The sequence below is a fragment of the Hyla sarda genome, chromosome 8, assembly GCF_029499605.1.
Source record: "Hyla sarda isolate aHylSar1 chromosome 8, aHylSar1.hap1, whole genome shotgun sequence".
Taxonomy (NCBI): domain Eukaryota; kingdom Metazoa; phylum Chordata; class Amphibia; order Anura; family Hylidae; genus Hyla; species Hyla sarda.
Window position 1 is genome coordinate 134354657 of NC_079196.1, and position 17375 is coordinate 134372031.

The 17375-nt window shown below is 47.2% G+C and overlaps 1 protein-coding gene across 2 annotated transcripts in view; it reads right to left on the minus strand.

Moving 5' to 3' along the window:
* Positions 1-17375, minus strand: part of SF3B1 (splicing factor 3b subunit 1) — a 290537-nt gene that overhangs the window by 170825 nt on the left and 102337 nt on the right. Inside the window, exons 6-8 of one of the 2 annotated variants that reach the window (XM_056536403.1) lie at positions 16457-16624; positions 1804-2041; positions 1380-1592 (exon numbers count right to left, since the gene is read on the minus strand). In XM_056536403.1, coding sequence (XP_056392378.1) covers positions 1380-1592; positions 1804-2041; positions 16457-16624 — 619 coding nt within the window. Of the gene's footprint in view, positions 1-1379; positions 1593-1803; positions 2042-16453; positions 16625-17375 lie in introns of both variants that reach the window. The other variant, XM_056536402.1, reaches the window with a different exon arrangement.

The following is a 17375-nucleotide window of genomic DNA, read 5'->3' on the forward strand; positions in this document are numbered from 1 at the left end:
CGATCAAAGTTGACCGCCGTGTCTGAAGGGTTAACAGCGCGCGGCACAACGATGCCGCACGCTGTTAGCCCAGGGTCCCGGCTATGATTAGCAGCCGGGACCGACCCGGTGTGACCCCGTTTTTCACACCGGGACCAGGCTCAGGGCGTACAGGTACACCCCGAGTCCTTCAGAGGTTAAACTCAGATTTGTACAGTAGGGAATAATATTTAAACTCCCTTATCTCCTTTTTCTCCATAAATATTTGCTGCCCCATAAAGAGAAGAAGTTTATTTCTCCTTTGTTCCATTATATATTCAATCAGCTCGTACTGCTCTTCCCACCAATTATTCTTCTTCTCTTCTGTGGGGTCATCTGCCAACCCGCCTTCAGCTTTCCTCAGAGCCTCCTTTTCAAACTCATTTTCTTACTAAAAAATCTAAATGTTATTTCCACCCTTAAAAATGCCTTACTAGTCTCCCAAACTATTAAATCACTGGTTAACACCCAATTTCATTCAAAGAACTCTTCCAAGTTTTTATTTATTCTTTCACTATCTTTCTGGTGTAAGATTTTATTGTGGCACTTTTAGTCCGCTGCAGGTATCCTCCATTGTATGCATTTTTATGCTGGGGATCGCCCCTAGCAATGGACTACAAGGGCAGGATCTGCTCCCCCAGTATAAATGCACAACTGCATTTGGGGTTGAGCACCTCCAGTCATTTGAGACCACGTTTTTTGTTAAAATTTTATACTTTGAGGTGTGTAAACTCCATATGTAATGAGTCGAACATTTTCCAGGCAGCATCAAGGTAGCACCGGTGAGGCCATGCACCTATATTAGCCAACTTAGGTGGGGCTAGCAGCTTGCCTCCCATTGTATGTGTGCTTAGCCATGCTGGAGGGTACCTGGGAGGACTCAGTCGACCTAATGCTGCCGTAATTGCCCACTGGCCCGTTTTGCTTATCATGCACAGGTAGGTTTAGCGCTAGGTCCCATGCCATTTGAGAAACCTTGGCGTTGGTGTGCGGGCTCTGGTATGTCCTTCATATAAGCATATACTGGCGAATGTCTCAATTTTAACATCAGTGTTAAGGGATAGCCAATGTCACTGTATACATCTACCACAGTAGTGCAACCAAATTCCTGTATTGTATTGTTCATTCGCTATCTATAAGTGGGGGGTTAATTTTTGTTATACCCTCTCTGTCTCCCCCACCAGTTCTAATCAATCTTCAGAGCTGAATGGTCAGGATTAGATACTGAGTAATATTTTTTGTGGGATCTAACCGGTATTCTTTATTATACTATATATAATTTTTTTAACCACAGATGCATTAAATGTAAAACGAACAAAAAGCATTATGGGAGCTTTATTATTCTATAAAAGCCAACAAACCTGGAGTGGGAGTTGCCATATTCATTGCAGGTGTACCAATAGGTGTTTTCCCTGGAGTCAAAACAGGAGTGCTACCTCCCATCTGGCTAGCCGGTGTTTCATCCCAACGAGACTTTCTTTTACTTGTCCCAGGAGTAGGGGTTTCACCAATTGATTCGCCACCACGATCTGTACGTGGAGTCTCTGCCCAACCACTTCCATGTCCAGGGGTGTCTAAAATAGATAAAAGATGCATGCTTTAGTACAAATGGCATAAATTAAAACAACCAACCTAACTTTAAAAAATATGTTTAAATGGGTTGCTTCAGGAAGATTACTGATGAGCAAGACCAGTTGCTGGAGATAGCCTGATTGTGGTTTCAACTCCAATCTAAAAAGGGGCTGTCTGCGTCAAGAATAAAACAATTACAGTTACCAAGCTTACCACGTTCTGTTTTAGGAGTTTCGTCCCATCTATTTTTACGCGCACTGGCTGTTGCTCCTCCATGGCCTGGTGTTGCATGGCCTGGAGTATCCCCACGACCAGGGGTTGCAGCCCCGGCAGGTGTATGACTCGGAGTAGGGTCCCAAATTTTCGATCCAGGTGTAGCTCCAGGAGTTTCACTTCCTTTAGCACGGCCTGGAGTCTCATCCCACCTAAGTGAAGGAGTGTGCCCAGGAGTCTAAAAGAAAAAAAAAAAGAAAAAAGGTTAAAAAGGTACCTGATATACATATGGGATGTGTGGCCTAGGGTTATGCACTATATAGAATGTGTCCACCTTTACCTCCACAAAGTAAAGTTCGGCAAAACATCTGCCATTTTCCAGAGATTAATAGTTTATTCACCCCCAAAGACCGCAAAAGATAATTGCTCTTGAATTTTGTAACATTGTTCGTTAAAGTTGAAAAAAGTCAAACGTTTATCAAGTTTAGACTATATCCCTACTGTGTTCTAGAGAAACCCTTAGTGCCCCATACCAGGGGAAACAAACAGTATATAAACAAGGTATACTTGAGCATAATAAAGTGCAAGGTGACATACAGATATATACATTGCCCAATGAAAATAACACTATGACAACCCAGTGAAACAAAACAATGGTTAATCTATTGTTCACATTTTTTCAGATATGTAATATGCATATATATTATTTATTCAGGGAGCTCAGTGTAATTCTTAAATTGGGGGACCCTCTGTCGCCATTCTGTCTGCATCCCCGTAGGGGCAAGTGTAGCAGGTTATTACTACATCCTCCACTTTGATATACTGATGGTTATAAGTGGTTTACGTTAAACTTTATTGGTAACAGAATGCACAGAAATTTTATTGACATATCATTTAGGTGGTGTGCAAGATTAAATATTTTGAATACTAAAAATAGGGGGGGGGTGTCTTATTTTTCTCCCTTACAACAGGTGAATGCCACCTGGACCTGTTGATTTGTCAATAAAAAATTTTTAAGGCAGCACTGCACTTCTTTCTGTGTTAGACAGGTGATATGTAATAAGGAGCGAAGATGCAGACAAGAAACTGGAAGCTTGGAATCGCACTGTCGATGGAGTTAAATCGAAAGAAATGATAGCAATATCTATTGTACATTCATGTGCATGCAACGTGTTTCACAACCATCCGTTTTTTTTATCTGGCGTGATGAAAACAGATTGTTTTGTAACGCGTTGCGTGCACATGAATATACAATAAATATTGCTATTACATTGGATTTATCTCCATCGACAGCGCAATTCCATACTGCCAGTTTCTTGTCTGCATCTTCGTTCCCTATTGTCTTCACGCTCATCCAGTTAGTGTGGGAAGCCGCTGCAGTCAATCATACACTATTGCCATTTCGAGCGTTGTGCCTTTTCTGCATAACTTGACCAGGTAAGAGTTTCCTACAAGATCTTTATCACTCTGGTATCACCATTGATTCCACACAGGGAGCGCTCTGTGTCTGTTCTGTTTGCAGGTGGTATGTAAGGGTTCGTTCACACAAGTGGATTTTCGCAGTGTATTTCGCTGCGGATCTGCTGGTGACGGCCTGCTCTATGCTGTCTTTACATGTGCCTGCTCCGCTACGAGCAGACACACTGCGATGCGAGAGTCGCAGTATACTCACACATCGCGGGAGCTCTCTGCCTAGCTCAGAGCAGAGAGAGCGGCCGGGATGTCCGAGTACGCCGAACACACTGCTGCAGTGTGTCTGCTCGTCACGGCGTATTGCCGCTACGAACAGGCACATGTAAAGACAGCATAGAGCGGGCCTTCAGCAGCGGATCCGCAGCGTAATATACGCTGTAAATCCGCTCTTGTGAATGTACCCTAAGGGAGAGTTTACCTTCTCTTACTATATTTTACCTTAAATAAAATTTTCCTCTGAACACAGTGGTGAGGAATGTGTTTAACATATTCTCCTCTTCATCTAAAATTCCTTCCAGATTACTTTTTAAAAGGGGTAACACATTCAGATCTCCTGACTCATTTCATACCTGACCTCTCCATGCATCCCAGGAAGGAGAGAGGAATCAACGTCCTTAGCGATCTGTTTGACACACATGACACTGTACACTTCCCATATCTACAGGAGAAATATGGCATCCCCCGAACTGACTTCTACAAATGTCTGCAAATTAGGCGTCTCCTATCTGACAAGTTCAATCGGAGCTTTCTGCTCCCACCTAGGGTTCTGTGTTTCCTGCAGAGTCCTTCACCCTCTAAAAAGGGGATTAAACTCTTTTATGGCCTACTTAGCGACAATCTAGAACAATCAAAACTTCCCTTTATGGACAGATGGGAGCGGGACCTGGGGGAGACTCTCTCATCTGACCAATGGTTGTCCACCATCACCCTTGTCAACACATTGCTCCGGTCCACAAACCATAAGGAAGCAATACTTAAATCGCTTTATAGATGGTATTTCACCCCTTCTAGGCTACACGTTATGAATCCTGAATGTTCTCGGCTATGTTGGCGAGGCTGTGGCCAAGAGAGGACTCTGCTCCATACCCTCTGGAGTTGCCCCAGACTTGCGTTGTTTTGGAGTGGTGTGACTGTGCTGCTGCATAGATTCTTGGGCGCTGAGTTCATGTTAAATCCGAGCCTGGCCATACTGCTCCTAGTTTATGATTCGCATTCCTGTACCCTCACGTAAGCTCACTGCTCGGTATGAATGTCTGCCAAACTCCTGATTACTAGACGTTGGAAATCTGATAAGATACCTGATCTCCTTGAGTTGATCAATATGGTTAACTTGTCCTGCAGCTACGAGAAAATGTTTGCCCTAGTACACTCACAATAAAAGTCCTTTCTGAAACATTGGCCCTCCTGGATGTCTAGCCCTCATTGCCCGCACGTAGCTCCTGATTGATGGTTCTGCTGATTATAGTAATATTTTTCTGGTCGACACACACTGTGGTTGATGTCACACTATAGTTAGATAGAGATGTATCTGTTCCTTATTTTTGATTTTCCTTATTGCATTGTTAGATGAGAGCGTCTTTACAGTTTGATTGTCCTACTTAAATCTCCCTTTCTGTTCATGCTATATGACAGTCCTAGTTTAGGGCAGATAGCCCGCTGTTATGTATTAACATGTTTGCTATACCATTCCATGTGATTTACCTGTCCCTTTAGGGACCTTTTTTTTCTTTTCAATATGATGCAACTGTTTATCTTGTACTCCTTTAAAACTTCAATAAAAATTATTGAATAAAAAAAAAAAAAAAAAAGTAAAAGCATCCCAGAGTTATTAATGCTTAAAGTGACAATGGTCAGATGTGCAAAAAACTAAATGGGCTTGGTCCGAGTAGTCCGGCACGCACTTTTCTTATTCTATCAGGTCCAGGTTGCAAAAAATAAAAAAATAAAATAAACTCTTGCCTGCCTACGTGCCCCCGGAGCTCCGGTACAGGTGTTCCGTCGCCGGGCTGTTTGCTTCTTACTTCCTGTTAGCCCGGCACGTCACACGGAGCTTCAGCCTATCACCGGCAGAGGCGGGACATCGCTGCGGCCGGTGATAGGCTGAAGCTCCATGTGACGTGCCTGGCTAACAGGAAGTAAGAAGCAAACAACCCGGCGACGGAACACCTGTACCGGAGCTCCGGGGCCATGTAGGCAGGCAAGAGAAAGTTTTTTTTTTCATTTTTTTTTGCAACCCGGACCGGATAAAATAAGAAAAGTGCACGCCGGACTACTCCTTTAAGGGGTCACATAATAAAAATCTGCTCCTCATAGCATCTGCAAAGCTTAGCATCTGCAAAGCTTAGCATCTAGCCAAAGCCACAAACCCTCTCTCTCTCTCCACAATGCATCCCTTACTTAAAACACACAGAATACCTTCAGTCCAATTCCCTCTACTCATTAACTCCCTCCCTAACCTAACTGACAAATTATCTTTTTCTACACTGGTTTTTTTTTTTGTTTGTTTTTTCAGATTAATCGAAACAATGATCAGCCAACTAATTGATTAAGAAAATAACAGTAAGTCACAGCCCTATTTTCTGGCACAAGTTGATTTGAAAACTTTTTTCCACCAGAGTATTTTAATGAAACAGTTTGGGGAACTTCAAAGACATTAATTAGTCTGAAAATCTGTAGCCATTGTGTGATCATCATTGAAAAAGATGTTTAGCGTTAAGAAATCCACAGGATAGCAGATAAATGTCTAATCAAGGAGGGTTTGAAAGAAACCCGGAGTGTGGCATGTTTCCACCAGCTGACCTGCTGGATGCAAAACATCACTTCCTTGAGCAGAGCCAGGGCCCCTGCAGAAAGGGGAGAATATTTCTCACCACTGGACATCATCTTAAAGGAGTAGTCCAGTGGTGATTCAGTGGTGAGCAACTTATCCCCTATCCTAAGGATAGGGGATAAGTTGCAGATCGCGGGGGGTCCGACCACTGGGGCCCCCTGAGATCTCCTGTACGGAGCCCCGACAGCCCGCGGGAAGGGGGCGTGTCGACCTCCGCACGAGGCGGCGGCTGACACGCCCCCTCAATACAACTCTATGGCAGAGCCGAAGCGCTGCCTTCGGCAATCTCCGGCTCTGCCATAGAGATGTATTGAGGGGGCGTGTCGGCCGCCGCCTCGTGCGGGGGTCGACACCCGCTATCTCGGCGGAGAGCCGGGGCCCCGTACAGAGAGATCGCAGGGGGCCCCAGCGGTCGGACCCCCCGCGATCTCAAACTTATCCCCTATCCTTAGGATAGGGGATAAGTTTTTCACCACTGGACTACCCCTTTAAATGTCTTCAGCGAGATTGCTAAAATCCAATATTGCATCTGTATGAAACCAACAGGGTACAGATATTTTATCATTACCCATTTCCTATGAAGGGATACTCCGGCTAGAAAGTTATTTGCAAATTGCTTTCATTTAAAAACCTCACGCCTTCCAGTACTTATCAGCTGCTGTATGCCATTGAAGGAAGTTGAGTAGTTCTTTCCATTCTAACCAAAGTAATCTATGTTGCCTCCTCTGTACGTGTCAAGAACTGTCCAGAGAAGGAGAGGTTTGCTCCAGCTCCTTACACAGACATATGGCAGCAAAGAGCATCATAGCCAGAATGGGAAAAAAGCTACACATCAGCTGCTGTATGCTCCAGAGGAAGTTAAGTACTGAAAAGCTTAAGATTTTTAAATTGAATTAACTTTTAGACAACAGTTGATTTGAAAACCTCTTTTCCCCTCTGGAATACCCCTTTAACTTAAAAAGGGGTTATTCACCATAGGGTGATTTTAGTATATGCCTGCCAGACAGTAACGCACATGCTTACTAAGGATCTGTGCTTGTCTTGGGGCTAAATGGCTATGTTGTGAGATTACCATAACACTGTGGTAAGCTTTTTGTGAACTGGTATTTCCTGTTTGACTTTCTTTTTGACTACAAATCCCATAATTCCATTTTCCTTCCTCCCACACATCAGTCACCCCACTGTTTTGAAATATAAATGAGCTGCATCCATTCAAAAGACCTGTGATTTTTAATCAGGGTGCCTACAGCTGTTGTATTAGTTGCAGATTGATCTCTCACCCACCAAGCGATCGCGCCACCCATTGAAGCAGACAGGCTCTCTAGCTGACTAGTGAGTCAGGTCTCGACCGTATTGCAATCTGGGATAAATCTAAGACAGCCATTTTGCATGCTGTTAAAAATAAATTTTGAGGTGAAAATCACTGAAGAATTGTGAGAAAACCGTCACACGCAGGTAGAGACATTATGAACTACACTAAATTTACAGCCTCTGTAGCATAGTGAAATAAAAAAAAAAATCATAAATAAATGGAGCAGTAATATTATATATGGTTAATATTATTTGTGTGTCGTCCGAAGCAAGGGCCCTGCCGAGGACCTCACTATAAAACTATTGTAATTAATGTAATCTAATAAATGTTTAATATTTTACACAACTCTTCATCTACTATCTCTTTAATTTTCTATTCATCTTTCATCCTATACCCCTAGCCTTGCAGGACTGCTCCATTTATTTACCGTATATGCCGGCGTATAAGACGACTGGGTGTATAAGACGACACCCAACTTTTACAGTTAAAATGTAGAGTTTGGGATATACTTGCCGTATAAGACTACCCCTCCTACCGAGATATACAGTACCTTGTAGTTCCCCCCCACATTGGGTAGGCAGCATGTTCCCTCACATTAGATTGCCAGCTCCCCCACATTAGATTGCCAGCTCCCCCGCTCCCCCACAATAGTAGGCTGCGCTCTCCCCCCCCCCCACAATAGTAGGCTGCGCTCCCCCCCCCCCCCCACAATAGTAGGCTGCGCTCCCCCCCCCCCCCCCCACAATAGTAGGCTGCGCTCCCCCCCCCCCCCACAATAGTAGGCTGCGCTCCCCCCCCCCCCCCCCCACAATAGTAGGCTGCGCTCCCCCCCCCCCCCCACAATAGTAGGCTGCGCTCCCCCCCCCCCCCCCACAATAGTAGGCTGCGCTGCCCCCCCCCCCCCCCACAATAGTAGGCTGCGCTCCCCCCCCCCCACAATAGTAGGCTGCGCTCCCCCCCCCCACAATAGTAGGCTGCGCTCCCCCCCCCCACAATAGTAGGCTGCGCTCCCCCCCCCACAATAGTAGGCTGCGCTCCCCCCCCCCACAATAGTAGGCTGCGCTCCCCCCCCCCCCCACAATAGTAGGCAGCTCCCCCCCCCCACAATAGTAGGCAGCTCCCCCCCCCCACAATAGTAGGCAGCTCCCCCCCCCCACAATAGTAGGCAGCTCCCCCCCATAATAGTAGGCAGCTCCCCTACATACATATATAAATTTTATAATTATATATATCACACACACACATACATACATACACACACACACACACACACACACTTCTGGAGCATACAGCAGCTGATAAGTACTGGAAGGATTAAGGTTTTTAAATAGACTTAATTTACAAATCTTTACATTTCTGGCACCAGTTGATTTATAAAAAAAAAAAAAAAATGTCTTCCAACGGAGTACCCCTTTTTTCCTTCTTACCTTTTAAAAATCATAACCCTTTCAATTTTGCACCTAAACATCCATATGGCTTATTTTTTTGCACCACCAATTCTACTTTGTAATGACAGTCATTTTACCCAAAAATCTACAGCGAATGAGAAAAAAAATTGTGCGACAATTGAATAAAAACACAATTTTTCTGACCCCTATAACTTTTATTTGTCCGCGTTTGGGTGGTATGAGGGCTCATTTTTTGCGCAGTGATCTGAAGGTTTTAGCGGTACCATTTTTGTATTGATCGGACTTTGATTGCTTTTCATTCATTTTTTCACGACATAAGTGTCCAAAAATACGCTATTTTGGAATTTGGAATTTTTTTATGCGAACGACATTGACCGTGCCGTTTAATTAACTATATTTTTTATAATTCGGATATTTCCGCACGCGGCGATATCACATATTTTTATTTAGACTATTTTTTATGGGAAAAGGGGGGGGCGACTCAAACTTTTATTAGGGAAGGGGTTAAATGATCTTCATTCAATTTTTTTCACTTTTTTTTGCAATGTTATAGCGCATATAGGGGGCTATAACACTGCACACACTCATCTTTTATATTGATCAATTGTTTCTCATCGGAAACCATTGATCAATGATTCTGCATCGTGGCGATCCCGAACAGCCCCCTGAGCTAACTGGCATGAGTGTACTTTCACTTTAGACACAGCGATAAACTTTTAACGCCGCGTCTTAAGGGGTCCCCGGCCATTGCTAGGTGCTGGGAACGACCAGTTATGACGCGGGGCCACAACGTGGCCCTGTGTTATAGATAGGGAGTGGGCGGAGGGCGTACAGGTACGCCCTCCTTCCCCAACCGGTTAATGATACAGGGTTTTTCTTCATTTTTTTCACCTAACCTTCTAAAAATAATTTTCCACCTACAGACCTATGAGGGTATGTTTTTTGTGCCACCAATTGTTCTTTGTAATGAGATCAATCATTTCACCACCTAATTTTTGGCGAACTGAAAAAAAATTAAAATTGAATCATAGGGCAAATTTGGGAAAAAAAAAATTTTGAAACTTTTGGGGGATTTTGATTCTACGCAGTGCACTTTTCATTAAAAACAACACCTTATCTTTATTCTGTAGGTCCACACGATTAAAGTTATACCAAACTTATATGGGTTTATTTTGTTTAACTTTTAAAAAATTATAACTTTTTGCATGACCATTAGCATGCTTAAATGATAACTGTAGTGGAACACTTTTATATATGCCCGTGCCTCAAAAACAAACAAAAAAAAACTCATATATACCTTCCTACGAGCCCCCGTTGGTCCGGCACAGGCCTCACGGTCCGGCAGTGCTGACCTCATTCCATTTCCTGGGGACAGGGATGCCGCAGAGCCGTCGGCGTATCACCGGCCGCAGCGATGTCCCGCCCCGGCCTGTGATTGGCTTCTTACATGACAGTGGGCTCAGCCTGTCAGAGCTCCTTACATGACAGTGGGCTCAGCCTATCACAGGACGGGGCGGGACATTGCTGCAGCCGGTGATACGCCGACGGCTCTGTGGCGTCCCCGTCCCCAGGAACTGGAATGAGGTCAGCACTGCCGGACCGTGAGGCCTGTGCTGGACCAACAGGGGCTGGTAGGAAGGTATGTATGAGTTTATTTTGTTTATTTTGGAGGCCCGGGCATATATAAATGGGTTCCACTACAGCTGACCTTTAAAAATGTCCTCTTCTGACCCCTATAACTTTTTTTTTCCCCATACACAGTTATACGAGGGCTCATTTTTGCGCCATGGTCTGCAGATTTAATTGGTACCATTTTTTGGTTTTGATTGGAGTTTTTGACTTTTTTTAGTGCCCAAAAATACACAATTCTGGACTTTAGCATTTTTTTTACGCATACGCCATTGACCGTGCGGTTTAATTAACATATTTTTATAGTTGGGACATTTACGTAAGCGGCGATACCACATAAGTTTATGTTTATTTTACATATATTTTATGGGAAAAGGGGGGTGATTCAAACTTATTAGGGAAGGGGTTAAATCACATTTGCTCACTATTTTTCTTTACTTTTTTTTAAACACTATTCTTAAGTCCCCATAAGGAACTATTAGATGCAATCAGACTGCATACACTGTTCAATGCTATGCCATAGCATTGATCATTGTTATTGGTACTCCATTGATCCAGCCTGCTGAGGCTGACTGGAGCCTTGGAGAACCAATTGGAGGGCTAGGAGGCAGGAAAGGGCTCTCCCTCTGTCCTCTCAGCTGATCAGGACATCGTGATTTCCCCGCAATGATCCCTATAAGCTCCACTGAGCTGCCGGGACTGCATTCTTGGCATTATAGATGCCGCAATCAACTTTGATTGCAGCGTCTAAAGAGTTAATACCGGGCATCGGCCCGATTGCCGGTGTCTGGCATTAGCCATGAGTCCTGGCTGCTTATAGCAGCTGGGACCCAAACGATATGCAGCGCGCTCAGCTCAAGCAGAGCTATGTGCAGGCTCCTGGCTTGTCAATCTGCCTGCTCTGTGAGGGGGGGGGGGGGGGGGGAACACATGTAACAGAGCCTCAGTGCACAGAGCCCAGTTTGTCCAAAAACATACTTCCTGTATTTAGTCTCCTCACAGAGACACACAGGCAAATAGCTGCAGGGACAAAAAAACAACAATTCTTTAACCAATGTACATTAAATATACACTATTTTCTACATTATTAAAAAAGTTTTTGCTAATGAGAAATATACTTTAACTTGCTAAAATTAGAAAATCCCTTTATCCTCTATCAAAGCAAGAGAGATAATTTGCAGATTAATGGGAGCATGACGACTGGGAACCTTGCTAATCCCAAGAATACAGTATAATTGTGTCCCCCAATAAATCCCTCATAAGTCTTCTGAACATCGCCAAAGCACAGCTCTCACACTTTAGGTCCAAATTAAAAGCTACCTCAGGAGATATGCCACTGGCCAAATACATAATTTTTTTTCTATGGTTTTTAAGTAATCTTACCCTGTATCAGCAGCCTGAAGTTTAGTTCTTTTGAACATGTCAGCGTCACGTCCCCATTATCCTTGTGTAGGTTCCAGTTTCTTGTCACAGAATCCCTTCTCTTCCTCACAGCGTCCCATTTTAGCCAGCCATAGTGCTGTGTGTAGTATGTAAAGCAGTATGTATGGCACGTGTACCACTCAGGGCATGCAGGGTGCATCTGAGTGGCACGCAAGGGAGCGCCGACCGGTGGCAGAGTTACTAACTGGGGCCAGTCCCGGGACACCGTCACTTTAACAGCACTGGCTGGTGGTATGACATGTGCCTGCATGCAGCACGTCCATTACCAGCAGTGCTGAAGACACAGCCTGGGATGTCTGATGATCTGTCTCCCCCTCTCCCTGCTTGGTTAGGTGTTGCTGTGCAGACCGGGAACATCTTCAGGTTCAGGGAGAGTTCTCTCTCCTTTCCTCCTGTCAGCTCATGCAGCTGCCGTGCTCCGATGTCTGTCGGCAGCATGGAGGGCGGGGTTGGGGATTGCTCTGTGCTTTGTATCGGACGTGTGGTGGATGGAGGAGGGTCACTGCTAAAGATAATTAAGTCCCCTGTATTTTTCTTTTGAATACACGCAGCTCAGCTCCTGGCTCTGACAACAGCTCTCTTTTCCCAGAGACAGACTCTGGTCTCTGTCAGTCTTCAGATCCCCCATAAAAGTGTGTCATTCACAGATCCTCCATAAAAGTGTCCTCTACAGATTCCCATATAACAGTGTGTCCTCTACAGGTCCCCCCCCCCCATAACAGTGTGTCCTCTACAGGTCCCCCCCCCCATAACAGTGTGTCCTCTACAGGTCCCCCCCCCCATAACAGTGTGTCCTCTACAGGTCCCCCCCCCCCATAACAGTGTGTCCTCTACAGGTCCCCCCCCCATAACAGTGTGTCCTCTACAGGTCCCCCCCCCCCATAACAGTGTGTCCTCTACAGGTCCCCCCCCCCCATAACAGTGTGTCCTCTACAGGTCCCCCCCCCCCCCATAACTGTGTGTCCTCTACAGGTCGTCCCCCCCCATAACTGTGTCCTCTACAGGTCGTCCCCCCCCATAACAGTGTGTCCTCTACAGGTCCCCCCCCCATAACAGTGTGTCCTCTACAGGTCCCCCCCCCCCCAAAACAGTGTGTCCTCTACAGGTCCCCCCCCCCCCCATAACAGTGTGTCCTCTACAGGTCCCCCCCCCCCCCATAACAGTGTGTCCTCTACAGGTCCCCCCCCCCATAACAGTGTGTCCTCTACAGGTCCCCCCCCCCCCCATAACAGTGTGTCCTCTACAGGTCCCCCCCCCCCCCCATAACAGTGTGTCCTCTACAGGTCCCCCCCCCCCCATAACAGTGTGTCCTCTACAGGTCCCCCCCCCCCCATAACAGTGTGTCCTCTACAGGTCCCCCCCCCCATAACAGTGTGTCCTCTAGAGGTCCCCCCCCCCCATAACTGTGTGTCCTCTACAGGTCCCCCCCCCATAACAGTGTGTCCTCTACAGGTCCCCCCCCCCCCCCATAACAGTGTGTCCTCTACAGGTCCCCCCCCCCCCCATAACAGTGTGTCCTCTACAGGTCCCCCCCCCATAACAGTGTGTCCTCTACAGGTCCCCCCCCCCCCCATAACAGTGTGTCCTCTACAGGTCCCCCCCCCCCCATAACAGTGTGTCCTCTACAGGTCCCCCCCCCATAACAGTGTGTCCTCTACAGGTCCCCCCCCCCAGGTCCCCCCCCCCCCATAACAGTGTGTCCTCTACAGGTCCCCCCCCCCCCATAACAGTGTGTCCTCTACAGGTCCCCCCCCCCCATAACAGTGTGTCCTCTACAGGCCCCCCCCCCCCCATAACAGTGTGTCCTCTACAGGTCCCCCCCAATAACAGTGTGTCCTCTACAGGTCTCCCCCCAATAACAGTGTGTCCTCTACAGGTCTCCCCCCAATAACAGTGTGTCCTCTACAGGTCCCCCATACCTGGGTCATCTACAGGTACCCATAACAGTGTGTCATTCACAGATCCCCCTATAACAGTGTGTCATCTACAGATTATGCAGCGGGTTGATTCCGGGGCCTGATTCTGGGGGTCCGCATTATGGTGGGGTGCGATTCTGGGGGTCCGCATTATGGTGGGGTGCGATTCTGGGGGTCCGCATTATGGTGGGGTGCGATTCTGGGGGTCCGCATTATGGTGGGGTGCGATTCTGGGGGTCCGCATTATGGTGGGGTGCGATTCTGGGGGTCCGCATTATGGTGGGGTGCGATTCTGGGGGTCCGCATTATGGTGGGGTGCGATTCTGGGGGTCCGCATTATGGTGGGGTGCGATTCTGGGGGTCCGCATTATGGTGGGGTGCGATTCTGGGGGTCCGCATTATGGTGGGGTGCGATTCTGGGGGTCCGCATTATGGTGGGGTGCGATTCTGGGGGTCCGCATTATGGTGGGGTGCGATTCTGGGGGTCCGCATTATGGTGGGGTGCGATTCTGGGGGTCCGCATTATGGTGGGGTGCGATTCTGGGGGTCCGCATTATGGTGGGGTGCGATTCTGGGGGTCCGCATTATGGTGGGGTGCGATTCTGGGGGTCCGCATTATGGTGGGGTGCGATTCTGGGGGTCCGCATTATGGTGGGGTGCGATTCTGGGGGTCCGCATTATGGTGGGGTGCGATTCTGGGGGTCCGCATTATGGTGGGGTGCGATTCTGGGGGTCCGCATTATGGTGGGGTGCGATTCTGGGGGTCCGCATTATGGTGGGGTGCGATTCTGGGGGTCCGCATTATGGTGGGGTGCGATTCTGGGGGTCCGCATTATGGTGGGGTGCGATTCTGGGGGTCCGCATTATGGTGGGGTGCGATTCTGGGGGTCCGCATTATGGTGGGGTGCGATTCTGGGGGTCCGCATTATGGTGGGGTGCGATTCTGGGGGTCCGCATTATGGTGGGGTGCGATTCTGGGGGTCCGCATTATGGTGGGGTGCGATTCTGGGGGTCCGCATTATGGTGGGGTGCGATTCTGGGGGTCCGCATTATGGTGGGGTGCGATTCTGGGGGTCCGCATTATGGTGGGGTGCGATTCTGGGGGTCCGCATTATGGTGGGGTGCGATTCTGGGGGTCCGCATTATGGTGGGGTGCGATTCTGGGGGTCCGCATTATGGTGGGGTGCGATTCTGGGGGTCCGCATTATGGTGGGGTGCGATTCTGGGGGTCCGCATTATGGTGGGGTGCGATTCTGGGGGTCCGCATTATGGTGGGGTGCGATTCTGGGGGTCCGCATTATGGTGGGGTGCGATTCTGGGGGTCCGCATTATGGTGGGGTGCGATTCTGGGGGTCCGCATTATGGTGGGGTGCGATTCTGGGGGTCCGCATTATGGTGGGGTGCGATTCTGGGGGTCCGCATTATGGTGGGGTGCGATTCTGGGGGTCCGCATTATGGTGGGGTGCGATTCTGAGGGTCCGCATTATGGTGGGGTGCGATTCTGGGGGTCCGCATTATGGTGGGGTGCGATTCTGGGGGTCCGCATTATGGTGGGGTGCGATTCTGGGGGTCCGCATTATGGTGGGGTGCGATTCTGGGGGTCCGCATTATGGTGGGGTGCGATTCTGGGGGTCCGCATTATGGTGGGGTGCGATTCTGGGGGTCCGCATTATGGTGGGGTGCGATTCTGGGGGTCCGCATTATGGTGGGGTGCGATTCTGGGGGTCCGCATTATGGTGGGGTGCGATTCTGGGGGTCCGCATTATGGTGGGGTGCGATTCTGGGGGTCCGCATTATGGTGGGGTGCGATTCTGGGGGTCCGCATTATGGTGGGGTGCGATTCTGGGGGTCCGCATTATGGTGGGGTGCGATTCTGGGGGTCCGCATTATGGTGGGGTGCGATTCTGGGGGTCCGCATTATGGTGGGGTGCGATTCTGGGGGTCCGCATTATGGTGGGGTGCGATTCTGGGGCTCCGCATTATGGTGGGGTGCGATTCTGGGGCTCCGCATTATGGTGGGGTGCGATTCTGGGGGTCCGCATTATGGTGGGGTGCGATTCTGGGGTCCGCATTATGGTGGGGTGCGATACTGGGGTGCATATGTCCATCAAGTTCAACCCCCTACCATGTGACAAGCAACACCTCTACAAACTCCACCCACAATAAGCTACACCCATTTTGCCGGCACACCAAGCGACTACAGCACACAGCACTACCAAAAAGGTTGCCTATACCTGCTGTAAAGTAATGAGAAAAATGACAGGGAGAAGGAAGGAGGCGAGGGAGAGCAGCCCTCTGTACAGAACTGTCAGTGAAGTCTGGAAGAAGACTAAAGTTTATCTTCTCATGTGCTGCGGGGCGGCCAGAATGGAACGCTGTGAGGAAGGGGAGGAGTAGGGAGCCTGTGACGTCACAAACTGGAACCTACACAAGGAGACTGGGGACGTGACGCTGACATGTTCAAAAGAACTAAACTTCTGGCTGCTGATGCAGGTTAAGATTACTAATAAAAACCATTGGGGGGGAATGTATTGTAATAGTGACATCTCCTGAAGTAGTTTTAAATTTGGACCTGAAGTGTTTGGCCGGAGTACCCCTTTAAGAAAACTTTTAAATAAGCGTCTAGAGTAAGTACAACGACCTCGGCTTGGTCCCAGCTGGAAACCTTCTTTGGAGTTGACCCTGGTGTTTGGTCTGTCTGATCCCATCGTCTCTTTCGTTTTGAAGGTGGCTGAGATGCAGCAGATCCGTTGAGCACTTTTAAATCACCGGATTTCGCTTTTTCTGCTAGCTGTTGATGGATTTCACGCTATTGAAGAAATAAACAGATGTATCAGAATATTTGGCATTTATTTTTAGATAAATTGTTATAAGACAAAATATTAATTTTAACCCTACAACAGGTCAAGCTGACTTTTCCACACCAACTAAATAGCTTTCCAGACTACTATTTTAAAAGTCTCAGGACAATGGAATTGTGTGTTTCTCAACAAGTGTGACAACAAACTCTTAACAGCCAATTGCTTCGTCATCGACTTGTTCATTGTGATTCTTATTTAGGTAGTTTCAGAGGGCCATGTTCTCAACACTACTACTCTATAGTTCACAAAAACAAAATCACAGATACTGGGAAACCTAAGACGGATAGACAGAATATATAATAAAGTTACTAATAAATCATAGGGAATGAACTCATTCTTTAACCCCTTAAGGACACAGGGTTTTTCAGTTTTTTGCATTTTCGTTTTTTCCTCATCACCTTCTAAAATTACACTTTCAATTTTGCACCTAAAAATCCATATGATTGCTTATTTTTTGCGCCACCAATTCTACTTTGTAATGACATCAGTAATTTTACCCCAAAATCTAAGGCGAAATGGAAAAAAATTATAATTGCGTGACAAAATGGAAGAAAAACGCCATTTTGTAAGTTTTGGGGGCTTTCGTTTCTACGCAGTATATTTTTCGGTAAAAATGACACCTTATCTTTATTCTGTTGGTCCATATGGTTAAAATGATACCCTACTTATACAGGTTTGATTTTGTATTAACTTCTGATC